Source organism: Ovis canadensis, chromosome Y (assembly GCF_042477335.2).
Source record: "Ovis canadensis isolate MfBH-ARS-UI-01 breed Bighorn chromosome Y, ARS-UI_OviCan_v2, whole genome shotgun sequence".
Classification (NCBI taxonomy): Eukaryota; Metazoa; Chordata; class Mammalia; order Artiodactyla; family Bovidae; genus Ovis; species Ovis canadensis.
Genome location: NC_091271.1, coordinates 5,410,267 through 5,436,046, shown reverse-complemented (window position 1 = coordinate 5,436,046; position 25,780 = coordinate 5,410,267). Strand labels below are relative to the sequence as shown.

The window sequence follows — 25,780 nt, the reverse complement described above, 5'->3', positions numbered from 1 at the left end:
ACCTGATGTGAAGAACTGACTCACTGCAAAGACCCTGAAGCTGGGAAAGACTGAAGGCGGGAGGAGAAGGGGACGACAGAGGATGAGATGGCTGGATGGCATCACCGACTCAATGGATGTGAGTTTGAGAAAGTTCTGGGAACTGGTGCTGGACAGGGAGACCTGGCGTGCTGCAGTCCGTGGGGTTGCAGAGTTGGACACTATGGAGCGACTGACCTGAACTTGAGTGTGTGTTTAGTGTGTGTTTGTCCATCCACAAACGTGGTTCAGAAGCCTGCGTTCATGACCGTCAAGTTTGCTGCTGTTATTAACTTGCTCAGTTATGTTTGACTCTTTGTACACTACACTACAATAGCTCTAATTATGATAACTCATTAATAGAGAACTACACTCGTTAATACAGAAATTATCTTACATTTATTCTAAAAAGTGAGTTTTCTTTACTAAAAACATGGTTCAAACAGTGGACTCAACAAAGTCACAGCTATTTAGAAACTCAGTGAACGTTTTAGGTAAGAATAAACATAGAATCAGTCTAAACAAGTAACGTACTCCACAGCCATTGGACTTTTATGCAGAACAGAACTTAATTCACCCGTACTCTAGGGAGTAAAGAGCTTTCCTGGTAGCTCAGCTGGTAAAGAATCCGCCTGCAATGCAGGAGACCCCGGTTCGATTCCTGGGTGGGGAAGATCCCCTGGAGAAGGGAGAGGCTACCCACTCCAGTATTCTGGGGCTTCCCTGGTGGCTCAGACAGTAAAGAATCAGCCTGTAATGCGGGAGACCTGCGTTCAGTCCTTGGGAAGGAAAGATGCCCTGGAGGAGGGCATGGCAACCCACTCCAGTATTCTTGCCTGGAGAATCCCATGGACGGAGGAGCCTGGTGGGTTGCAGTCCAGGAAGTTGCAAAGAATCGGACACAACTGAGTGAGTAAGCACAGCAATCTAAGTCAGGGGTCCCCAACCTCTGGAGCCTGATGCCTGATGATCTGAGGTGGAGCTGATGCCATAGTAAAAAAAAAACAAAGTGCACACCAAATGTAGTGTGCTTGAATCAACTGGAAAGCATCCACTTGCACCCCCAGCCCGGGGAACACTTGACTTCCACAAAACCTGTTCCTGATGCCAAAAAGGTTGGGGACTGCTGGGAAGCCCCACTCTCCTCTGGCTGGCCATTATTGTCCCAGTATTTCTAGGACTGGTCACGAAGCTGTGCAGAATCTTCCAGATCTCCTGATGATGAAAAGTGACAGTGAAAAGTGAAAGTTGCTCAGCCATGCCTGATTCTTGGCGACCTCACGGACTGTAGTCCCTGGGATTCTCCAGGCCAGATTACTGGAGTGGGTAGCTGTTTTCCTTTTCCAGAGCATCTTCCCGACCCAGGGATCGAACCCAGGTCTCCTGCATTGTGGGCGGGTTCTTTACCAACTGGGCCACCAGGGAAGCCTGATGATGAAGCTGAGGCTTATTTAGCCCTGGCTTTCTATTTAGGCACCTCTCTCTCCCAAACCTGCACTATGGGTTCTGGTGACCTTGTGGCCCGGCTTCCCTGGTGGCTCACCAGCAAAGATTTCAACTGTCAATCCAATACAGGAGACTGGGGTTCGATCCCTGGGTCGGGAAGCGAACGGCAACCCACTCCAGTCTTCTTGCCTGGAGAATCCCATGGACAAGAGGATCCTAGTGGGCTACACTCTGGGGTGGGGGTGTGGGGGGGGTTCTCAAAAGAGTAGGACACGACTGAGCGACTGAACCACCACCAGCACCCTGGTGGCCACGCGGAGAACTTCTCAAAGAATGTTCATCCTCATCTTTGGCTACACCTTAGATTCCCCTGCCAGGAACAGTGGTCGTCAGCCTTGACCACACTTTAGACTCACCTGGGAGCTGTCCGTTTCTTTCTGATGGTAGTTTTGACGTCCAGGCTCCATCCCAGACTAACCAGAACTGGAAGAGTGAAGCTGGAGGGGTGTACACCCCACGCTGCAGGAGGGTGTCCCAGGCCCGAAGGCTGCATCTGGGGAAACGGACGTGGTCTGTCTTATCTGCAAGCCCCTTCCCAACCTGCAAGCAGAACTGGGAAGAGCAGGTGGCTCTCACCTCAGCACCCGGTCCTCTCCCTCTCAACTGTGCCCGTGAGCGTGAGGGGCGTCCTCCCTGTGCTCAGGCAGGGACTTGCTCTAAATCACATCCTGAGTCCCCTTCCTCCACAGGAAGAAAGGACACCTCCGAGTCTTAGTCTCAAGAACTTCCGTGCTTAATGGTTTGCTGCAGGACAAGCCTCTCATCCTGGCTGCTACTGCTAAGCCGACTCTACGGTATGACTCTTTGAGACCCCGTCGACTGCAGCCCACCAGGCTCCTCTGTCCATGGGATTTTCCAGGCAAGAGTACTGGAATGGGCTGCCATTTCCTCCTCCAGGGGATCTTCCCTACTCAGGGATAGAGCCCGCGTCTCCTAAGTCTCCTGCATCGGCAGGAGGGTTCTTTACCACTGAACCTCATCTGTGCATGCATGCTTAGTCGCTGTAGTCGTATCCAACTCTCTTGGACCCCATGGATTATACCTGCCCCTCCCAGGCTCCTCTGTCCATGGGATTCTCCAGGCAAGAATCCTGGAGTGGGTTGCCATGCCCTCCTCCAGGGGATCTTCCCGACCCAGGGACTGAACCCACGTCTCCTGCATCTCCCGCATTGCAGGAGGGTTCTTTTCCTGCTGAGCCACCTGGGAAGCCTCTAAAGAGCCCGAGACAGTGCAGCTGGACAGCATCGCTGCTGCCTTTAGCTATCCCTGTCTTTATGACCATGATCGCTGCAAACACCCTGTGAGTGGATATCTGCTGCTCTGTGTCTGGCACTGGGGAGGCAGCAAAGCAGTCAAGAAATGAATCCTAGGGACTTTTCCAGTGGACGAGTGGTTAAGACTCCACCCTTCCAGTGCAGGGGTCATGGCCTAGATCCCTGTTTGGCAAACTCAGTTCAGTTCAGTTGTTCAGTCATGTCCGACTCTTTGTGACCCCATGGAATGTGGCATGCCAGGCCTCCCTGTCCATCACCAACTCCTGGAGTCTACTCAAACTCTTGTCCATTGAGTCAGTGATGGCATCCAGCCATCTCATCCTCTGTTGTCCCCTTCTCCTCCTGCCCCCAACCCCTCCCAGCATCAGGGTCTTTTGCAATGAGTCAACTCTTCGCATGAGGTGTCCAAAGTACAGGAGTTTCAGCTTTAGCATCATTCCTTCCAATGAACACCCAGGACCGATCTTCTTTAGAATGGACTGGCTGGATCTCCTTGTAGTCCAAGGGACTCTCAAGAGTCTTCTCCAACACCACAGCTCAAAAGCCTCAATTCTTCGGCGCTCAGCCTTCTTCACAGTCCAACTCTCACATCCATACATGACCACTGGAAAAACCATCACCTTGACTAGACAGACCTTAGTCGGCAAAGTAATGTCTCTGCTTTTGAATATGCTAACTAAGTTGGTCATAACTTTACTTCCAAGGAGTAAGCGTCTTTTAATTTCATGGCTGCAATCACCAGCTACAGTGATTTTGGAGCTGAAAAAAATAAAAGTCTGACACTACACGCTGTCAAAATTAAAACGTTAAATATAAAAAGAGATGAATCCTGGTTGCCGCCAGTGATCAAGCATGTGATCTCCAGAAAGTTCCTTTATCTCTTTGTGCTCCAAGTAAGTCATCCTCACTGGGTTCCCCAGTGGCTCAATGGTAAAGAATCTACCTGCCAACACAGGAGACGTGGGTTCCATCCCTGTGTGGGGAAGACCCCTTTGAGGAGGGCATGGCAACCCACTCCAGTATTCTTGCCTGGGAAATCCCACGGACAGAGAAGCCTGGAGGCCTACAGTCCTTGAGAGTCGGACAGGACTGACCAAACACGCACGTAGCTATCCTTGAGATGTGAGCACCACGGTCGGTACCACCCCCACAGGCCGTGAGGAATGTTAAACGCATCAACACGCGCAAGGCCACTGGAAGAGGCGAATACTAAAGATCACGCAAGCGTGTGTTAAATAAACTACCACAAATACAAGTTTGGCATCAATGCTCCCTCTCAGTACTGAAACGCGAAGCAAATAAAAAGCACACCCAGAAAGCTTTTGGTGCTGCAGAAAGGAGCACAGCACTCTGCCACGCTATCATAGAGAGTATACAACACACAAAAAGAGTGGCTTAAGCCAGGCGTCAAGAAAAACGTGTCAATGACGAAAACGCCTGCGATTTGAACTAGCGCGTGTCAACATCTGATGTTAAGTACAAGTGGGGTCACAGGAGCAAGCTGCTTGTCTCCATGGTTAAGCAAAACATTAGTTTTTTTTTCTAACTGAAGGAAAACAACCTTTTCAATTGTCCACGTTCATGGAATGGTGAAGTGAAGTTTTGTTGTTGTTGCTGAGTGGCTCGGTTGTGTCCAACTCTTTGCAACCCATGGGCTGTAGCCCGCCAGGCTCCTCTGTCCAAGGGATGTCCCAGGCAAGAATATTGGAGTGGGTTGCCATGCCCTCCTACGTGGGCTCTTCCTGACCCAGGGATCGAACCTGAGTCTCTTGCATTGCAGGCAGATTCTTTACCACTGAGCCCCTAAGGAATCACCTGGAGTGAAGCTTACTTATATTTTAAATATTACCTTATAAATGTTTCTGCAGCCTAGAGGACCCAATTTTTTTTTCTTTAATACAACTGGAGAAATGTGGTCGTCTTTAGTGATGAGCCAGTTTTATAAAATTTGAGGTATATGAGAAATAGAAATAAAATTTGGAGTGTATGTACGTGAAGAAACGGGAAACAAATTCCACAACTGCAAAGACCTCTTGGAGGCCCAGCTGCTTTCTAAGTGAGCGGTGCCGATGCAGCCACTCCGAGGACTGGCAGCAACAGCCCTTCACCTCCTGAAAACGGCCCTTCAAAGACATGGTATCATACTCCTTCAAGGCAAGTGAAAGAATAAAACGTCAGAAAGGAAGTTTAGTGCTTACAACAACAGCTTCAACAGGGTTCTCTGGCGTCCATGTGGGAATTTAGAAAAAAACAGAACTAGTATTAGGCCGGACACAGACGTCCCCAGGCAATGAACGCAGTCAGAATGACTTTCAACTTGCTGCCTCTTTTATTCACTGGGAATGCAGTCTATGGAATTCCTCAGGCCAGAATACTGGAGTACATAGCCTTTCCCTTCTCCAGGGGAATCTTCCCCACCCAGGGATCGAACCCAGGTCTCCCACATTGCAGGTGGATTCTTTACCAGCTGAGCCGCCAGGGAAGCCTGAGAATCAATTTCTTATTATAAATATACCTGTCTATTGCGATCTAGGACTGTTGATCAGACGTGGGGATTTCTTCTTCCCCCAGGAAAAAATGGAATCCATCTATAAGACTCAATATGGCTCCATAATGCCATCACAGTGGCTCTGCTACCAGTCTTCTGAGAATGCAAGTCCTAACAGAAGATTCAGAAATTCTAGCTGCTTTCTCCATGGCAGCCTGGGTCCTTTCAAAATTTCACTTTGACCTGCCTTTCAGGCTTCTGGCCCATTTTGCTTGTTTAATTTGTAGCTTTCCATATAGGGCATGCATCTATATAGTTTTTAATATTATGTCAGTTTCCATCTTTCAAATTCTGTGCAGATGTTGTAAAAGATGTTTTTGAAAATTTATGCTTGTTATGGATTTAAAATAACATGTGAAAAACGTTACGGGACATTGACTAAGTCTGGACTATACTCTTTCCCAATTGCTCTGAAGTGAGGGATGATGGGGAGACATCTGGGATCACTTCCCAGTCTACAAAATGTTCTTGGGAGAAGGGCATGGTCAGTATTTTCACTGATGTCAAAAGCAAACAATTATTTAGCATCTACTTCTTTGTCAAAAGCAAACATTTATTTAGCATCTACTTCTTTGCCCCTATGTACAGGATGAGATGATGGGTAGCACACCTATAGAATCACAGCTTCCTACAGGGAAACTTCACAGGGAAAAATTTGCATCCATGGGAGTCTGAGTGAACTCCGGGAGTTGGTGATGGACAGGGAGGCCTGGCGTGCTGCGATTCATGGGGGTGCAGAGTCAGACACGACTGAGCAACTGAACTGAACTGATACCGATTTCATCAGCAATAGTCTTGCACCATTTCTAATATCCCAAATTGCCCAGATAATGCAAAAAAGAAAAAGAAAACTATTGTTGACTTAATGCTAAACATTTATACCAAATAGCATGCACTGCTCATCTAAACATATCTAAAATCGCAACTAACTTTTCAATGCACCAAACATCACCTAAGTCTTGTTTTGAGGAAATACTCATCTGATGAATATGTATTGTGAATCTTTATATATCTAAAGGACTGTCTGCCCGTTTTACATAGAGATTGCATTCTTGCTCAATCACTACGTTGTGTCCGACACTTTTGGAACCCCATGGACTGTAGCCCACCAGGCTCCCCTGTCCATGGGATTTCCCAGACAAGAATACTGAAGTGGGGTACCATTTCCTCTTTCAGGGGATCTTCCTGACCCAGGGATCGAACCCAAGTCTCTTATGTCTCCTGCACTGGCAGGCAGGTTCTTTACCACTGAAACATCTGGGAAGTCCATATCAGATGCTAATATCTCAGACTATAATGACAGGGTTGGGCTTTTGTCTTCTGGGTTTTTTGGTCACACCGTGTTTCAATTGCCCTTGTCTGCCCTTCACTATTCTGGGTACCTCTGATGAGTGTAAGAATTTTTACTTTCTTGCAGCACAGCACTGAGTTTATTTCTTCTAATTTAGAACATTCTTTTCTCCAGCTCGATTCTCCATGGGCTCCATGGAGATGCATGAAGGGCAGATACTGAGTGCGACTGGGGTCAAATGTGTGTGTTATGATTCATGAGCCAACATGTTCACGAGAGGAGGTTCCATCTCAGAGAAGGCTGCTGTTGCTGTTCAGCTGCTCAGGAGTGTCCAGCTCTCTGTGACCCCATGGACTGCAGCCCACCAGGCTCCTCTGTCCATGGGATTCTCCAGGCAAGAGTACTGAAGTGGGTTGCCATGCCCTCCTCCAGGGGATCTTCCCAACCCAAGGATGGAACCTGCGTCTCCCGCATTGCAGGCGGATTCTTTACCACGGCAGCCCCGGGGAAGCTGTTATATAGAGATGACAGCTGCATCTTGGCTTCTTGAACTCAACAAATACTCCTACTGCAGAGGCAATCGTGGCTGAGACTGCCAGACCTCTTCCCCTGGAAGGCCTAATCAACTACTTCCATCTGGACTTGGCGATGCTTTCCCTCACTGCACACCCATCCTCTGGGGTACTCGCTCACCCCATCACGGGCCCATGTCACTGTGTCATGACTGGCTGCTCACACGGACTCTTCAAGGACATGCATGTGAAGGAAACAGAACCAGGAGTTCCCTTCCTGAACCTGAGAGGTGGACAGTGAAAGAACTTTTCCCCCCGACATGCTGAGAGGCTGCCAGCAGCCTCCTGGGGGATGTTCTGACTGCAGGTGGAAACCCGGATGAGAAAAGAAACCAGAAATGGCACAATGGTGGCTTTGCGGTACCGACTGAAGGCCTGATCCCGCCACCTCTACGCTTGGTCCAACCGCTAAACCTTCTGATACTTGTCTTTCCATTGGAGGAGGACTGCTTTCCAGCATTGTGAGTTACCGCTGTACAACGTCAATCAGCCGTGAGTGACTGAGTGAGACAGTGAAGACGCTCAGTCGTGTCTGACTCTGCGACCCCATGGACTGGAGCCCACCAGGCTCCTCCATCCTTGGGATTTTCCAGGCAAGAGTACTGGAGTGGGGTGCCATTTCCTTCTCCAAAAGTGAAAGTTGCTCAGTCATGTCAGACTCTTTGCGGACCCCATGGACTATACAACCCATGGGATTCTCCAGGCCAGAATCCTCGAGTCGGGTAGCCTTTTCCCTTCTCCAGGGGATCTTCCCAACCCAGGGATCGAACCGAGGTCTCCCGCATTGCAGGAGGATTCTTTACCAGCTGAGCCGCCAAGGAGTCAGCCATATGCATACACATGACCGCTCCGTTGAGCCTCCCTCCCCTCCCCACATGCTGCCCCTCCGGGTCATCACAGAGCCCCGAGCTGAGCTCCCCGTGCTACCCGGCAGCTCCCCACTAGCTGTCCGTGTCACTCATGTCAGTATAGATAGGTCAGTGCTGATCTCTCAGTGCATTCCACCCTCTCCTTCTCCACTGGGTCCACGTATCTGTTCCCTGCGTTGGCGTCTCTATTTCTACCCTGCAAACAGGTTCATTGGTACCATTTTTCTAGTTAAACTGTCTTGAAGTTTGAAGAAACTTGAAACGTGAAGATACTTGAAGCAGAATTTTCTCTCTGTCTCAGACAGTCAGATATATCAACTAAAGATTGTTATCAAACACACAACCTAAAGATTCATAACTCTTCTAAACAGGTATTATGTGTTAACTACCTTCTAGAGGCTGGCAGCAACCAGTCCGGACGAGACAGGCCCTGCTCCAAATCAACTCTGAACACAGAAGGTGGAGGCAAGCACATCTCTAACCAAAAGCAGAGGGGATAAATGCTGTCACAATGCCCCAGGCCTGGCAGCAAACAGAAGAGTGGGGTTCATATTGACAGAAGTTGTTTGAACAATCCAAAAGGGCACCCAGAGACAGAAGGGCTTGTTTAGGCCTTGAAGGATAAGTAGAACGTAACAGAACAGACAAACTGTGAAAGTACATTCCAGCAAGAAAAGATAGCAAGCTAAAAATGGACAGTTTATCCATCTAATTGTTTTCTTAAATTTTCGAATGCCTACTCCAGTCTTTGCCTTATATTAGACACTAAGTAAAGTTTATTTAAAGAGTGATGAAAGGCAAAAAGACAAATGATTAGATATATGGTATATCTGGAGGCAGGACCTTGGCCAATGACGTGACCTGCTTTTATAACACTGTTCCTAATGCAAATTTTGTTCTCATTACAATAACCAAATTACGACACAACTTCCAAGAAAAGCAGTCATCAGAAAGAGTTACCGCCGTAACTGACAAATGCAGGAAGGGTTGCTTTAATTAACTGCCACTCTTGCCTATTTTTTTCTTTTCCAGATACAAGCACATTTCCTACACGTTATAAATAAATTTATGCATCCCATTTATTCAACCCTTTTACTATCTGGGGGGGGGGGGGCTTCCCTGATGGCTCAGACAGTAAAGAAATCACTTGTAATGCAGGAGACGTGGGTTCGATCCCTGGGTTGGAAAGATCCCCTGGAGCAGGAAACGGCAACCCACTTCAGTATTCTTGCCTGGAGAATCCCATGGACAGAGGAGCCTGGTGGGCTACAGTGCACGGGGTCGCAATGAGTTCAGATGTGACCGAGTGACTAACACTTGGGTTACTTTACCATTTTTTAGTAAAATTATAAATAACTAAATGTGAAGCCCATATACAAACTGTGACCAAGGAAAGGACGGAAGGGATAACAAGGTTGTGATACTCATAACGGCCAAACAGCGCAATCCTGGACACATAATGAGAAACATGTATATTTAAATATCTCATTATTGAGATTATTTTTCATTTTTGAGCCAGTGTAGGGAAGTAGGGTCTGTGTACAGGCTTTGGAATTAGGGAGACTGGGGCTGATAATCTCTGCCTGTGTGTGGATGTGGGAAAACCATTTTAGCTCTAAATTCTCCTTTATCGTCCCACTTTGTCATCACTATTGTGAAAGTTACAAGAGATCTTGGGTACAAAGGACTGACACAGAACGGGCAGTCAACAGGTATAACAATTATTAATAACAGAATTCCAGCAGGTAGGAGTACAGGCTAAAACAAAATAGACCAGAATTCTTATTTTCTCCGTTTGAAAGGAGGTGATTAGATAAGTGGATGTTTTGGCAATTAATATTTGGTATTTATTTTGGTAACAGTGTCAGTAATGATCAGACCCTGTAATCCAAAGTAAAACAGAGTGGCATTGTGGTGAATCTGATGAAGCATAAGTCACCAAAGATGACATTCTGTCTATTACTCAGGAACCTCACTTTCCTGATACTGATAATTTCCCCAATAATTCCCTCCACTGGAAGATCCTCCAGGTGCAGCATAACAAGAAGGCCTATCTGCAAACATCCGTACAAACTGTGGCTCACAGTCAGGTCAAGGGCAGTGTTGTTTAGCAACAACAACAATAAAAAAAAAAAAATTAAAAAAAAAAAACAGGGCAGAGAATACAGAAACCTTGGATGGAGCAAGTCGGCACCAGGAAGTTGTTACATTCAGGTACGCCTAGTTTTACTGTATTATACAGGTACTATGTTTTGTTTATAAATCAAAGCTTTGCAGAAACCTTGGATCCTCCACGTGGAGCATAACAAGAAGGCCTAGGACTCTGTCCTGCATTTGGTATCCCTCTCCCACCATCACCCCCAATCACCAACACCTAGCAACCAAACATCTAAACTCCTCTGGTATAAAAAGATATGTTTTAAGTGTGAAAATTTGGGAAGCTTATCTGGTCCATCTCACACTTATGGAGAGTATCAACCACAAGCAGTATAAACAATAACAGAAACACCCGGGAAAAAACCTCTCCATTTTGATTTCTCAGTTCAGTGTATATTATATTCGGAACCCTTCACCTGTGAAATTAAAACAAAGTTTATGCATAAAGGTTACATTTTAAAAATGCTTCTCTAATGGAAAAAAGCTTGATATTTAGTTTCTAGGCCATGTTAGGATCTGTACTATATATTTTCAGATGTATCCAATGACAAGTAATTGACACTTCTTAATGACCCCTAGTTTTAAACTACACACATATATATACACACACACATTAAATACATATATTTGCATATATGCATGCATGCTTGCGTGCTACTGTCGGTCCAGTTGTATCCCACTCGCGACCCTATGGACCTTAGCCCATAAGGCTCCTCTGTGCATGGAGATTCTCCAGACGAGAATCCTGGAGTGGGTTGCCATGCCTTCCTCCAGGGGATCTTCCTGACCCAGGGATCAAACCTGCATCTTGCATGTCCTGCATCAGCAGGCAAATGCTTTACCATTCTTTACCACCAGCACCACCTGGGAAGCCTACATATGTATCAAAAATATATTACAGTTGGAATTCATACACAGTTTAAAAACAAACACTTCCATTTAGAATAGAGTCACTGAGTTTTGCTTCAAGTGGTCAGTTCTTCTAGCATATTTCTAACAGACAGAAAACAGGTGCAAGGGAAAAGGCACTTATATTATGAAGAACCGTTCTGCTTGCAAGATTTAGAAATTCAGTTTCAGCTCATTTAAGAAAACACAGAGAAAAGGGTGGGTGTGGTATGGGAGGATCACAGTTGCCTCCCCAGGCTCATCAAACGCCATCACACCTCCTGGGCCAGCTTTTCTATCTCCGTCTCCCACCGTGGTGCTGTGCTGTGCTGAGTCGCTCAGGCATGTCTGACTCTGCGACCCCGTGGACTGTAGCCCGCCAGGTTCCTCTGCCCATGGGATTCTCCAGGCCAGAATCCTGGAGCGGATAGCCTTTCCCTTCTCCAGGGGCTCTTCCCCAACCCAGGGATCAAACCCAGGTCTCCTGCACTGCAGGTGAATTCTTTACCAATGAACCACCAGCGAAGCCCTGGCTCTGGGGTAACTCCCTCTGTGAAGTGAAGTCGCTCAGTTGTGTCCGACTCTTTGTGACCCCATGGACTGTAGCCTATCAGGCTCCTCCGTCCATGGGATTTTCCAGGCAAGAGTGCTGGAGTGGATTGCCATTTGCTTCTCCAGGGGAACGTCCCGACCCAGGAATTGAACCCAGGTCTCCCACGCTGCAGGCAGACGCTTTACCATCTGAGCCACCAGGGAAGCCGGCCTTTATTCCCTCCCTGTGGCATCATTCACCCACAGCTGCCTGCCCCTCCTCCTGAGCGACGACAACCCGTGGGAAGGAATGCAGCCTCCTTCTCTGTGGGTGCCCAGCGCCTGCTCTACTCCAGGACTGCAGAAGTGCCTTCCTCAGAATGCTACGGTGGTCTCGACACACGGATGCTTTCACCAGGCCATGGCGACCTGCGGCACCACCTTGATGCCTCTGGGGCAAGGGCGCCGCTGTGTGGGCCAATGCTCTGGCCACAACCCCCTGAAATTGAAGCCTGTGCACTTCTTCTTTTAATTCTACCAGGCTCAGCACGCAGCGTTCTGGGAGGAGGTGACAGGGGTGAGGAGCTGCCACATGGAGGGACCATAAGGGTGTCACACGGAATGATGGCATGCCCCACAGATCTGTTCACCTGTGCTAGGATGCCAAGGCTGGAACACAAATCCCACCACGTGCACAGCAGACTGGAACAGGAGACTCTGGCCCTGTGCTTGGGGCAGAGGGGTGGCAAGCATCCCCTGCCTGCATCTTTCTCCTTCTTGATGAAAACACATAATCAAATTTTGTAGGAGGAAGTTGAGGACGGGCCTCCCTGCTAGCTCAGTTGGTAAAGAATCCGCCTGCAAAGCGGGAGACCCCAGTTCGATTCCTGGGTGGGGAAGATCCACTGGAGAAGGGATAGGCTACCCACGCCAGTATCCTCAGGCTTCCCTGGTGGCTCAGCTGGTCAAGAATCCGCCTGCAGTGTGGGAGACCTGGGTTCGATCCCTGGGTGGGGAAGATCCCCTGGAGAAGGGAAAGGCTACCCACTCCAGTATTCTGGCCTGGAGAATCCCATGGACTGTATAGTCCACGGGGTGGCAAAGAGTCGGACACAACTGAGCGACTTTCACTCAAGCTGAGGACTGGGAAAGCCTTGGGCACTTTCCTTCTGCGCCAGCTGCTCCCGTGGGTGCCTCCCAGAGCTAGGGGCCCCAGCTCAGCGTGGACAGGCACAGCATCTCGGTATGCCTGTGTACTAGCACACGATCACGCCTCTACAATTACACATCGACTGTCTGCCTCCCTGCCACTAGGCTCTAGGTGAGGAAGAATGAATTCCTGTTAACTGGGTGTGCCCAGTACCGGCACTATGTCTGTTAAACAATGGGTCCTTAATAAATGTCTGACACTGCTGCTGCTACTGCTAAGTCGCTTAAGTCGTGTCCGACTCTGTGCGACCCCATAGACGATAAAAGGCTAGCAAATAAGCCAGTTCAAAACTAAGTTACTGGGGAAAGCAGAGAGGCAAAAAACAGGCAAAAGATTTACTCGGAAAAAAAAAAAAAAGATCTTAAAGGGCCATTAAAGTCTATTTACTCATATCACAAGAGTAATTTACTTAAATCTAACAATCACAACAAATATTTATTAATCATGCACTATGTGACAAGCAGTGTGCACGGAGCTGAGATCATGAAAACATGCTTAAATCTGATGTTCTTCCTTAAGGAAAGGTAACTGAACCTTTTAATTAGTTGCATGAAAATGAACCTTTTAATTAGTTGCATGTAGGTATGACAAGGGCTAAAAAGAAGAAGGATGTTTCTTTATTTTTTAGAGTTTAAATTGTTAAGAGTTATATTATGGAGCTTGTGAACACTTTTCCGTGACCCTTAAATGTGGTGGGATCGCACTCACCAGCAGGTGTGGTAATAACCGCTGATCTCATTTTCCCTTTTAACAAAGGATCTCCGAGTCGTGGTGTTCAGCCTTGCTGCCCCGGGGACACATTTCTCCTCTATCTTCTGAATCAACTTGCTTGTTGTTGTTGTTGTGGCTCAGCCGTGTCCGACTCTGTGACGCCGCGGACTGCAGTATGCCAGGCTTCCCTGTCCTTCCCTATCTCCTGGAGCTTGCTCAAACTCATGTCCAGTGCTTCGATGATGCCATCCAACCATCTCGGCGTCTGTCGCCCTCTTCTCAACCTGCTGGCAGGACCCAAATGCACGAAACAGTTAGTTGGCCACCATGACCACCAAATTCTGCCTCTGTGGCACCACAGATTTTGGCTCTGCGGACCTTATTTCTTCTTATATTTGCGATGCCAGCACATCACTTTAAGCCAGACCACCCCAGGCGTTAGGCCAGGCCTTTGCCAACTTTACCATGCAGCGCAACTTCTGGGGATTCTGCTGAAACGCAGACTCTGCTTCAGGAGATGTGAGGCCTGGGTTTCCTCCTTTCCAGTTCCCTGGAGGATGCTCTCTTGGAAAGACCACACCCTACCAGAGAGTCAGAAGGCAGTGGAAGGATGAAAGATTGAACAGTGCGCCCTTCTACGTTTCCTGATACACCCACTCCCCCTTCCATTCACTAAATCCTCATGGAGTCAAGCATTCAGCATAAGGCAGTCGTGCTACCCATAGTTGTTAGGGTGTCTTCATGATCTGCTGTTCAAAAGAAAGAAAAACAAAATCGCCTCCTTACTCTTGCCTACAGAAAGTGTCCTGGGGCAGAGTCCAGGGCCCTGGAATCTCAAATGGGGCAGAAGGAGAGTGAGCTCCCGCCCACTCCCTCTCCCGCTTAGAGACACTCTTGGCATTTTTCAGATTCTCTTCTGTAGCTTCGGTGGGAATAAAACTGTCCTCCAACAAGGGGATCTGGGCCACCTTCCACCACAAAGCCCACCAATTCCTCCAGGCTTGACTGTTAGGATTAGACAGGGAAGACATTGTTCAGGGACAGAAGGAGCCGCCGGTCCTTTGACTGGGTGGAAATGCCAGCCGAGTGCGGGCCGCCACGCTTAGATCTATCGAGGGCCAGTGGCCAGTGGTGCCTGCTGACGAAAACAAGAAGCTGGTCAGCTGCAGGCCGGCTCTGCAGCACCAACTTCCACGAGTTAGCGCCAGCTCGCATTTTGCCCCCCCCCCCCCGTTTTGCAGAGAAGTCACCTGGGAAGCTCAGAAAGGTTAACACAACCCGCGTCCACACAGCCTAAGGCGGCCTGAAGAACCGAACGCTGCCCAAAGCCGTAGTTCGGCCTCTCCAATAATGCTGATGGACAACAAATCACAGGCTGGCTTGCAAAAACCGAGGGACGGCCCGCCGCAAGGTGGCCCCTAGAGCCCGCCCTAACACGGACAGCCGGCCCCGCCTCGGGGCGGAGGAGACGGGAAACCACGTCCGGGAAACAGCCGGCCACAGAGCCAAGCACTTCCGGTGCAAGGCACAGGCCGGTCGTTCGGTCAGCGGACTCTGAGGTAAGGGCCGACCCTAGCTATCCGGAGACGGTACGAGCCCAGAATGTCGCCTCCCTTACCCGCGCGAGAGGAAACACCAGGGTGAAGCGGGCCGAGCGCGCGCCGCCATGTTAGGTTCGGCATTTTCAACAGAGCAGGCGGGGCTGAGCAGACGCCGGCGTCAGCGTGATGACGTCGTAGACCGGGCGCCTGCCTTCTAGCCGCGGAACCTTCCTGGGCGGGCCCAAAGCGCGCGTCGTCCCGCCCTGATCGGCGGGGCCAAGTTGAATGACGGCCCGGCCCCGCCTTCCGGTTCCGGTTGAGGGCGGGAGGATGCGCTCTGCGCGGAAGTGCCTCAGACCTGCGTTGGTAGAGGGGGAGGGGGGCGGGGCGGGGCGGCGAGCCTCAGGTTCTGACCAGCCCGCCTGTCTCCAGGGGTTAGTGGGTCTGGGTAAGAGGCGTCATTCCCGCCACGCCCAGACCTCGGGGGTGGGAGGCTGGGCACTGGGCCTGCGACCGCAGGGCCACATCCTTGGAGGCTGAGCACCCAAACCCTTCTTCCCGCTCCATTCTTAAGAAATTAAACCCAACCAGGGCTCGGCTTCAGTAGCTCAAGACACAAGCATCAGGGCCTTCAGTTCAGTTCAGTCACTCAGTTGTGTCCGACTCTGCGACCCCATGGACTGCAGCATGCCAGGCCACCGTGTCCATCACCAACTCACCAACTCCCGGAGCTTGCTCAAACTCATTCCATCAAGTCAGTGATGCCATCCAACCATCTCATCCTCTGTCGTCCCCTTCTCCTCCTGCCCTCAATGTTTTCCAGCATCAGGGTCTTTTCAAATGTGTCAGTTCTTCACATCAGGTGGCCAGAGTATTGGAGCTTCAGCTTCAGCATCAGTCCTTCCAATGAATATTCAGGACTAACTTCCTTTAGGATGGATCAGGGCCTTAGGGTCCTTAATTCCAGGCCCAGGCCAAGTACCTAATTTGAAGGTACCAAAATCCTGGGTGACGCCCCTTTCCCCTTCACTCAGAGAGCATCCGAGTGAAGAGCATTGCAAGGGTGAATGTTTTATACACATGGTAAAATCGTGCCCCCAGTGGTTTCGAGGAAAAAAAATATTTTACAGTTAAATTTGTTGCAAATATCAGGTGGTGCAGGTGATATTTCTTTGGGCCTTCAATTGCCTTTGGCAGTGGCAGTCTCAGTTTGTCTTGAGAAACTTCCCTATGAAATACATTAAATTGTTGAATAATTCAGTATTGCATTATGGAATAATTGTCAGCATCAGTTTGAAAACAAAAGCAAAACAAAAAACAAAGGAATGCTCACGAGGGAACCGGGTAGGGAGCCAAGCTGTCTATTTTTAATTTACTGATGCCATTTGCAAAGAGCAAATGTCTTTAATCTGGAATTTGCTATAGTCTGTAGTGATGTTACTAATGTTAACAGTCACTCAGGCCCCCAAATGTTTCAAAAGGTTAAGAAAAAAAGGCCAAATGCCTTGCCCGTTGAAATTAATCCATTTGCTTTTTGCCAAGTAATTAGAAAGTAGGCTGCATAGTCTATGTACTGAACAAATATAAACTGATGTTAATTTTTTTTTAATTAACATAAGTATATTGGGTCAAGGTGAGCGAGGAAAAAATGTTTCCTTGAAAGATTTGGTTGTTCAGTTACACTTTGATTGAAAATATGCTTAGACCAGAAAATTATATGTATGTAGACACACATACATTTTCTTTGTGTCCCCACGGACTATATATACTGTCCATGGAATTCTCCAGGCCAGAATACTGCAGTGGGTAGCCTTTCCCTTCTTCCAGGAGATCTTCTCAACCCAGGAATCGAACCCAGGAATCGAACCCAGGTCTCCTGCATTGCAGACTCATTCTTTACCAGCTGAGCTAAAAGGAAGCCCAAGAATACTGGAGCGGGTAGCCTATCCCTTCTCCAGGGGATCCAACCCAGGAATCAAACTGGGGTTTCCCACATTGCAGGCGGATTCTTTACCAACTGAGCTATCTGTGAATCCCATATACATATATATTCGGGTGTGTGTGTGTGTGTGTATAATTAAACATGCATAATTGTATTTATATCATCACTTCTAAAAAATGATGACTAGCATCCGTGTGGAACAAACTAGACCACCTTACAGGCATTTCTTGGGTTTTGTTTCCCCAGTTTCGCAGCTAGAATGAAGCCCATCAACTTGTCCTTTGCAGCGTGTGGGTTTCTGGGCATTTACCACTTGGGGGCAGCATCGGCACTTTGCAAACACGGCGGAAAGCTGCTGAAGGATGTCAAGGCCTTTGCTGGGGCTTCCGCGGGATCCTTGGTTGCTTCGGTTCTCCTCACAGCGCCGCAGAAAATAGAGGTAATTTAGTAACTAGGCTGTGTTGCTCACCAATAAATTAAGAACAAACAGGGAAGATGATTGTTTAACTCTATTAAGTTAACTGCATAGAAGTCATCCTTTGCCTGGAAAACAGAAAAGGTTAAGACTTCTTTTAAAACGTCACCCTTAAAGAGCTGTGCTCTCCATTTGGAAAAGAAGATTATTTGGGGGGTGATAATAAGACAAGGAAATAAAATGCCTTATTTTGCTCATGAGTGCTTCTTTAGTCTTAAGATTCCAGCTTTGTTTCTTTCCAGCAAAGATTTATTTTTCCGTTAACTGATCATGAGAACACAGGGCCTGTTCTCAAGGCCTGGAACATCTAGCTGATAAAGTCTTTGCTTGCTTCTACTTACAGACAGGCGTGTAAAGTAAAACATGACCCTGTAATTTAAATGGAATGATAATGGAATTTAATTAATGGCTTTTTCATTCCCATAGTAAGAAGCCCTAAATTTCCAGTAGTGTATCTAGAAGTAATAATAATAAGCTTTCATTAAGTATTTCATTTAATGCAGTCTATATTTTTAAGCCCTCTATGGTGGCTCAATAGTAAAGAAAGAACCTGCCTGCCATGCAGAAGACTCGGGTCCAATCCCTGGGTCCAGAAGATCCTCTGGAGAAAGAAATGGCAACCCACTCCAGTATTCTTGTCTGGAAAATCCCATGGACAGAAGAGCCTGGCAGGCTATAGTCCATGGGGTCGAAAAAGACTTAGACACAGCTTAGCGACCAAACAACAACAACGACAGTGTATTTTAAAATCTGTTTTCTGCTTCTAGACAGTCGACTAAAGGACAACAACAGCAGTGTTTTTAAAATCTGTCTTCTGCTTCTAGACAGTCGTGATGCTGTCTCTGACTTTGAGAACTGGCCTCAGCGGGTGGAAAATATTCTATTTGTTAATTACGTGCATCCTCGTAACCACTTGGAATAGTCATCATATAATGCTTAACGCTTCCGTGCCCAGGGATGAATTCAAGGTCACACTTAAGTGTTCAGAACCACAACATTTTAAACACAAGAGACTTTATTGGGAAGAGGCGCCCGGGTGGAGAACAGGAGGGTGAGGGAACCCAGGAGGACTACTCTGCCACGTGGCTCGAAGTCTGGGGTTTTAGGGTGATGGGATTAGTCTCCTGGTTGTCTCTGGACCATCAGTCTGACTCACGGCCCTTCCTCTTTGTTTGCTCAGCCAAAGTGGATGCCCGCAAGAAGGATTCTGGGGGGTGGAAGGACACGTGGTGTCCTCCTTTTGACCTTTACTGAACTCCTCCAATTGGTGCTGGCTTGTTGGTTGCATGTTCCTCACCAGGAACCTCCTGTCATAAAATAATTCACATAAACAGTTACTCTCGGGCCGAGTTAGGATGGGCAGTTTCGGGCAATGTCTCCCCTGACTCAGGGGCTCTGTGTATCTCGTGAATCCCAGTGCCTAGCCCAATGCCTGATGTCAGTAGGTTGCTGGATGGATGAACTAAAGAAATCAAAGGTGGGTCTGGGTTCAAATCCTGGCTATGACACTCATTCTTGATGACATAGTAGGAAAGATGCTTAGCCCTACAAACTTCAGTTTTCCTGTCTGTCCTGTCTGGTGATTATATCCACCTTGCATTCTTTGTTTTTTTTCAACCTTTACTCATTTTTAATTGAAGGATAATTAGAGTATTGTGTTGGTTTCTGCCATACATCCGCATGGATCAGATAGATATACATATATCCCCTTTTAAAACTCACTCCTACGTCCCATCCCAAATTCTCTCTTTCTTATTTCTTTTTAGTGAAGTATAGCTGATTTAAAGTTGTTATTCATATCTGATGTGCAACAAAGTGACTTAGTTACACACACACACGTATATATACACATTAATTTGTAATATTCTTTTCTGTTTTGGTTTGTCATAGGATATTTTTTTCCATTGGAGTATAGTTGCTTTCTGGGCTTCCGTGTCGGCTCAGATGGTAAAGAACTTGGGAGACCTGGGTTCGATCCCTGGGTTGGGAAGATCCCCTGGAGGAGGGCCGAGCAACCCACTCCAGTATTCTGGCCTGGAGAATCCCATGGACAGAGGAGCCTGGCAGGCTACAGTCCACGGGGTCACAAAGAGTCAGACACGACTGAGCCACTGAGCACAATACATAGTTGCTTTCCAATGTTCTGTTAGTTTTTGCTTTACAGCATGAATCAGTTATAACTATAACATATCCCCTCCCTCCGGAACCCCGCTCCCACCTCCCTCCCCATCGCACCCCTCTAGGTTGTCACAGAGCCCCAGCTGGAGTTCCCTGAGTCACCCAGCGATTCCCGCTGGCTGTCTATTTTACTTATGTTAACCCCCCTTGCATTCTTACGTGAGCATGTACTGATAGAGGATTCAGCGTTGGCTTGCCTCTTAGACCCCACTTAGGGGGTGGGGGGCTTTTATTGGACGCCTTTGCCCCGGACTAACCTCCAGAGACTGTGATCTGCTCTTTGCAGACGAAGGTCATCACAACTCCTTTCTCTGTTGTACGTGTTGGTGTTGATTGGCTGCGCTGTTGCAGAGCTGCAGTTGAAACGTTTCTGAGGCCACAGAATTGTCATGGGAGAGGAGTTGCCTTAGAGAGGTCTGCAGAAAAAAAGTGCTCAGTTAGCATTGGAATCCAGCTTTCCAGGCTTGGAATCAAGCCTGGAAAATCCAGGATTTTCCAAAGGTGATAAAACAAACAAAGAAAAGATTGTAATTGGGAGAACACACAGCTTGCCTGGAGACTAGGAGTGGCGGGTGAGGGTCAGGCCCAGAAGGGATTCTAGCCTGTGAAGCACCGGACATTTGGGGTTAGCTTTGTAGGGTCCAGGTATTTTGTTTGGCAGCCTTCCCTGGTGGCTCAGATGGTAAAGAATTTGCCTGCAATGCAGGGTTTAATCCCTGGGTTGGGAAGATCCCCTGGAGGAGGGCATGGCTACCCACTCCAGTATTCTTGCCTAGAGAATCCCATGGACAGAGGAGCCTGGAGGGCTACGGTCCATGGAGTTGCAAAGAGTCAGACAGGACTCAGCAACTATCACTTACTTATCTAATTACCTTGTGTGGTGGGCACAGAGGTCTGGAACTAGAATTGCTTTTTTTCTGACAAAACATAGAGTCAAGTATTACTTTTCTTTTTCAGGAATGCAACAAGTTTACCTATGATTTTGCTGAAGAAATCCGAAGGCAGTCTTTTGGGGCACTAACACCTGGTTATGATTTCATGGCCCGATTGAGGTACGTATATATATATATATCAATCAGTTCAGTTCAGTCGCTCAGTCGTGTCTGACTCTCCGACCCCATGGACCACAGCATACCAGGCCTCTCTGTCCATCACCAACTCCCGGAGCTGGCTCAAACTCATTCCATCAAGTCAGTGATGCCATCCAGCCATCTCATCCTCTGTTGTCCCCTTCTCCTCCCACCTTCAATCTTTCCCAGCATCAGGGTCTTTTCCAATGAGTCAGTTCTTTGCATCAGGTGGCCATAGTATTGGAGTTTCAGTTTTAGCATCAGTCCTTCCAGTGAATATTCAGGAGTGATTTCCTTTAGGATAGACTGGTTGGATCTCCTTGCAGTCTAAAGGACTTTCAAGAGTCTTCTCCAACACCACAGTTCAGCACCACCAAAGCATGAATTCTCTGATGCTCAGCTTTGTTTTTAGTCCAACTCTCACATCCAAACATGACTACCAGAAAGAAAAACCATAGCTTTGACTAGAGAGACCTTTGTTGGCAAAGTAATATCTCTGTATTTTAATATGCTGTCTAGATGGGTTATAGCTTTTCTTCCAAGGAGCAAGTGTCTTTTAATTTCATGGCTGCAGTCACCATCTGCAGTGATTTTGGAGCCCCCCAAAATAAAGTTTGTGACTATTTCCTCATCTATTTGCCAAGAAGTGTTGGGACCAGATGCCATGATCTCAGTTCCGAATGTTGAGTTTTAAGCCAACTTTTTCACTCTCTTCTTTCACGTTCATCAAGAGGTTCTTTGGTTCTTCACTTTCTGCCCTAAGGGTGGTGTCATCTGCGTATCTGAAGTTATTGATATTTCTCCCAGCAATCTTGATTCCAGGTGGGAATATATATATATTCCCAGGTGGCACAGTGGCCAAGAATCCATCTGCCAATGCAGGATACACAGGAGACTCGGGTTCAATTCGGAAAGATTCCCCTGGAGAAGGCCATGGCAACCCACTCCAGTATTTGTGCCTGGAGAATCCCATGAACAGAGGAGCCTGGTGGGCTACAGTCCATGGGGTCCCAAAGAGTCGGACATGACTGAGCAACAGAGTGTGTATATAGTACGTTTCTCTGCAGAGCGTGTGTAACCAGGATGCTGTGGATGAACCCTAGTGAGCTCGGTCAGCATCGTCACTCCTCGGATGTTTACGAGGCGACCAGTCATCAAAAAGGAACTGTGCGGTGGATGGTCAGGCCCCTCAAGATGGAAGTTCTTTTGCTCTCTGCACATCCCCCGGCCGGACCAGTCCTGGCTACCCGGGCACCCAGCCTCGTCTCCTCGCTTGTCTCTGCCCCCGTGACCTCCTCATCTTTAGGCCAGAGGGGCTCCACCTGCCAGCTTCATGAAGCGGAATGGCTGTCCTCCACGATGGCCGTCACCCTGCACACTTATGAGCTGCTTCCTGCTGTAACCAAGGAGCCCACCTGACCCCAGTGCCCCGTATAAATAGTGACCTCCTCCTCCCGCCGATCTTGGCTGCCTTGTCCTATCCACAACACACGGGCGGGGCTTTGCTCCACTGCTTTTATTTTCTATCCTTTTTTTTGGCTTTGGACGTGTGAGATTGTGCAGCTGCTAAGCCTCTGGCATCCCTCTCACTATCTGGACTCTCATGGGTTTCCGGTGGTGGCACCTTCGAGGCTCACAGGCCCGAGGGGGTGCAGTCCTGCAGGCCGCTCCCTTTCTCTCCTCCAGGAGCGGAGTGGAGTCAATTCTCCCTGCCAACGCGCACGAGCTGGCCCACGGCCGCCTGCACGTCTCCATCACCAACAGCAGGACTGGGCGGAACTGCCTGGCCTCCAGCTTTCCGTCCAGGGAGGACCTCGTCCAGGTAAAGGCGGCCGTGTCCCACGGTGCAGAAGGCCAGCCAGCACTGGTGTGCATGGTGATCACAGTGAGCGTGCAGGGCCTTTAAAACAGGAGTCCCCAACGTTCCGGGTGCCAGGGGTGGGTTTCATGGACCACTTTTTTTTCTTTCCCTTAAATACTTTTTATTTTATATTGAGGTATAGTTAATAAATAAACAATGTTGGGACAGTTGCAGGTAGACAGCAAAGGAACTCAGCCACACATATACGTGTATCCTTGTGGCTCAGCTGGTAAAGAATCCACCTGCATTGCTGGAGACCTGGGTTCGATCCCTGGGTTGGGAAGATCCCCTGGTGGAGGGCATGACGACCCACTCCAGTATTGTTGCCTGGAGAATCCCACAGATAGAGGAGCCTGGTGGGCTACAGTCCATAGGGTCACAGAGAGTCACACAGAACTGAGCTACTAAGCACAGCACATTCTCCCCCAAAGCCCCCTCCCATCCAGGCTGCCACGTGACACTGAGCAGAGTTCCCTGTGCTGGACAGCAGGTCCTTGCTGGGTCTCCGTGTTAAACACAGCAGTATGTCCATGTCCATCCCAGACTCCCTGACTGTCCCTTCCCCATCCTTCCCCCCTGGGAACCATAAGGTTATTACAGAGGATTGAGCAGAGTTCCCTGTGCTGGACAGCAGGTCCTTGCTGGTTCTCCACGTTAAACACAGCAGTGTGTCCATGTCCATCCCAGACTCTGCAACTATCCATCCCCCCATCCTGCACCCTCACCGCCTTAGCCAACCATAAGTTTGTCCTCTAGAAGTCTGTGAGTCTCTTTCTGTTCTGTAAGTTCGTTTGTATTACTGAGGACAATTTTTCCATGGACGGGGAAAAAGTGCGGGAGGATTTTGGGGAATGATTCATTTATTCATTACTCATTACATTTATCGCCCACTCTATTTCTATTATTATTGCATCAGTTCTGCCTCAGGCCCTCAGGCATTAGACCCCGGAGGTTGTGAACCCCTGCTCTAAATCCAGCTTTGCATCTCGGGCCTCATAGATAATGGGTGTTGCATCAGTCCTGCGTCTGATGGACGGGTCTCAGTGTCCCCGAGGCCACAGCGCAGCAGGCGGCTCCCAGAGGCCTGGGGCCGCGCCCGGTGTCTTCTGTGATGTTCAGCGTGGCCCCATTTGCTCTGTGCGTGAACTTGAGCACCGATCGCTGTTCTTTACACTGTGGCACGTTAAGGCTCTGCAGGTCGCGTAAGGCTGTGTGCGGGGACTACTGTGTTCAGTGCTTCCACACGCCTTCTGTGCATCAGGCAGGACAGGCGAGACTTCGGCCCCTTCTGTTGCTCTTTTAACAGAAGAAAGGGGCGGAAGGATTTTATGTGACACGCCCCAGGGTGTACCGATTGCCAGTGGGAATCCAGGTCTCTTAACATTTTCAACCGAAAGTTCCCTTTCATTTCTTCCGTTTGGCATTGACGCCTTTCTGTCCACACACATGTGGAAGCTGGTTGAGAATTCATGGTCTCTGGGAGCTGTTTCAGCGGACTTGCAAAGAGCAATGCATTGGTAAGGGGATACATGAAATATTTTAAATTGGCAAGGACACACTAGGGCTTCCCTAGGAGCTCAGACGGCTCAGTTGGTGAAGAATCCACCTGCCATGCAGGAGACCTGGGTTCGATCCCTGGGTCGGGAAAACCCCCTGGAGAAGGAAATGGCAACCCTCTCCAGTGTTCTTGCCTGGAGGATCTCATGGACAGAGGAGCCTGCTGGACTACAATCCATGGGGTTGTAGAGTCGGGGTGAACGAGTGACTAACGTGCAAGGATGCACGGCTCTTAGAAACGCCAGCCGATTTTTATTTTCCTTCTGTGGGTGTTGTGGGGCTTCCCTTGTGGTACACATGGTAAAGAATCTGCCTGCAATGCGGGAGACTTGGGCTTGATCCCTGGGTCAGGTAGATCCCCTCAAGAAGGGCGTGGCTACCCACTCCAGTATTCTTGAGTGGAGAATCCCCACGGGCAGAGGAGCCTGGTGGGCTGCAGTCTTCGGGGTTTGCAAAGAGTTGGACATGACTGAGGGACTCACACTTTATCTTTCTGTGGGAAATGTAGCCAGCCTCGGGTGATGGAGAGCATGGTGTGCAGACGGCAACAGGTGATGGATTGAGCGTGAGAGCTAAAAGTTCCTCCTGAATGTAATGGTAAATGCATTGTTGTTTTTTTAACTATCGAATCTCCCTGTTTGAATTTTACATTTGAATATGATTTGAAATACCTAATGAAGTGTTGAGCTGACAAGTGAAATTACTCTGTGACTTAAGAGATTAGAATATTTTCACTCTTTGTACCAATTACTCCTGTCTCATTCATACACTGATATTCAACCTCTCTTAAGAAAATATTTTTCTATAATGTAATTGTTAAGCTTGTGTAGACTTAAAGACTAGAAAGGGGGAAGCTGGTAAATCCATGCCTGAGTTGTCACAAATTGTCAACACCAACACAGAGACATCAGGCTGGCAGTGCGTCAGAACACCTCTTCTTATTCGTAAGGGAACAAGATTGTGAACAAAGGACTGCAGCAGTTAAGACTCCATGTTTGCACTTCAGGGGACCCAGGTTCCATCCCTGGGTGGGGACTAAAGTCCCACATGCTATGCACTGGGGCCACCAAAATATATATATATATATATATATTAAAAAACAAACAAACAAACAGGAATTCTGCTCATAGTTTCTACCTTTTCATTGAGTCTGTGCCTGGCTACTCTATCTACAGAATACCTGATATTTTCTATCAGTTCAGCTCGGTTCAGTCGTGTCTAACTCTCCGTGACCCCATGGACTGCAGCACGCCAGGCCTCCCTGTCCATCACCAACTCCCAGAGCTTGCTCAAACTCATTCCATCAAGTCAATGATGCCATCCAACCATCTCATCTGTTGTCCCCTTCTCCTCCCACCTTCAGTCTTTCCCAGCATCAGGGTCTTTTCCAGTGAGTCAGTTCTTTGCATCAGGTGGCCAAAGGATTGGAGTTTCAGCTTCAGCATCAGTCCTTCCAATGAAAACCCAGGACTGATTTCCTGTAGGATGGACTGGTTGGATCTCCTTGCAGTCCAAGGGACTCTCAAGAGTCTTCTCCAACACCACAGTTCAGAAGCATCAATCCTTTGGCGCTCAGCTTTG

At 48.3% G+C, this 25,780-nt stretch overlaps 2 protein-coding genes across 67 annotated transcripts in view; one reads left to right on the top strand and one right to left on the bottom strand.

The window, feature by feature from the left end:
* The window catches only part of LOC138431407 (uncharacterized), a 332,640-nt gene extending 316,686 nt beyond the window's left edge, over positions 1-15,954 (bottom strand). For 11 of the 46 annotated variants that reach the window (XR_011446024.1, XR_011446028.1, XR_011446033.1 and 8 more), the window contains exons 1-4: positions 14,826-14,978; positions 14,362-14,710; positions 14,040-14,156; positions 13,573-13,862 (exon numbers count right to left, since the gene is read on the bottom strand). The gene's annotated coding sequence lies outside the window, so the exon portion shown is untranslated. Of the gene's footprint in view, positions 1-13,225; positions 14,714-14,825; positions 15,043-15,193 lie in introns of those variants that run through there. The other 35 variants (XR_011446038.1, XR_011446041.1, XR_011446046.1 and 32 more) reach the window with 18 other exon arrangements.
* Positions 15,017-25,780, top strand: part of LOC138431411 (patatin-like phospholipase domain-containing protein 4) — a 120,781-nt gene continuing 110,017 nt past the window's right edge. For 6 of the 21 annotated variants that reach the window (XR_011253684.2, XR_011253677.2, XM_069573533.2 and 3 more), the window contains exons 1-4: positions 15,051-15,134; positions 17,305-17,497; positions 20,669-20,763; positions 22,468-22,603. Coding sequence is in view for 14 of the 21 variants with exons in the window: in XM_069573533.2 (XP_069429634.1) it covers positions 17,318-17,497; positions 20,669-20,763; positions 22,468-22,603 (411 nt within the window). In the remaining 7 variants the exon portion in view is untranslated. Of the gene's footprint in view, positions 15,135-15,487; positions 15,871-17,304; positions 17,498-20,668; positions 20,764-21,848; positions 22,301-22,467; positions 22,604-25,780 lie in introns of those variants that run through there. The other 15 variants (XR_011253680.1, XM_069573537.2, XM_069573545.2 and 12 more) reach the window with 9 other exon arrangements.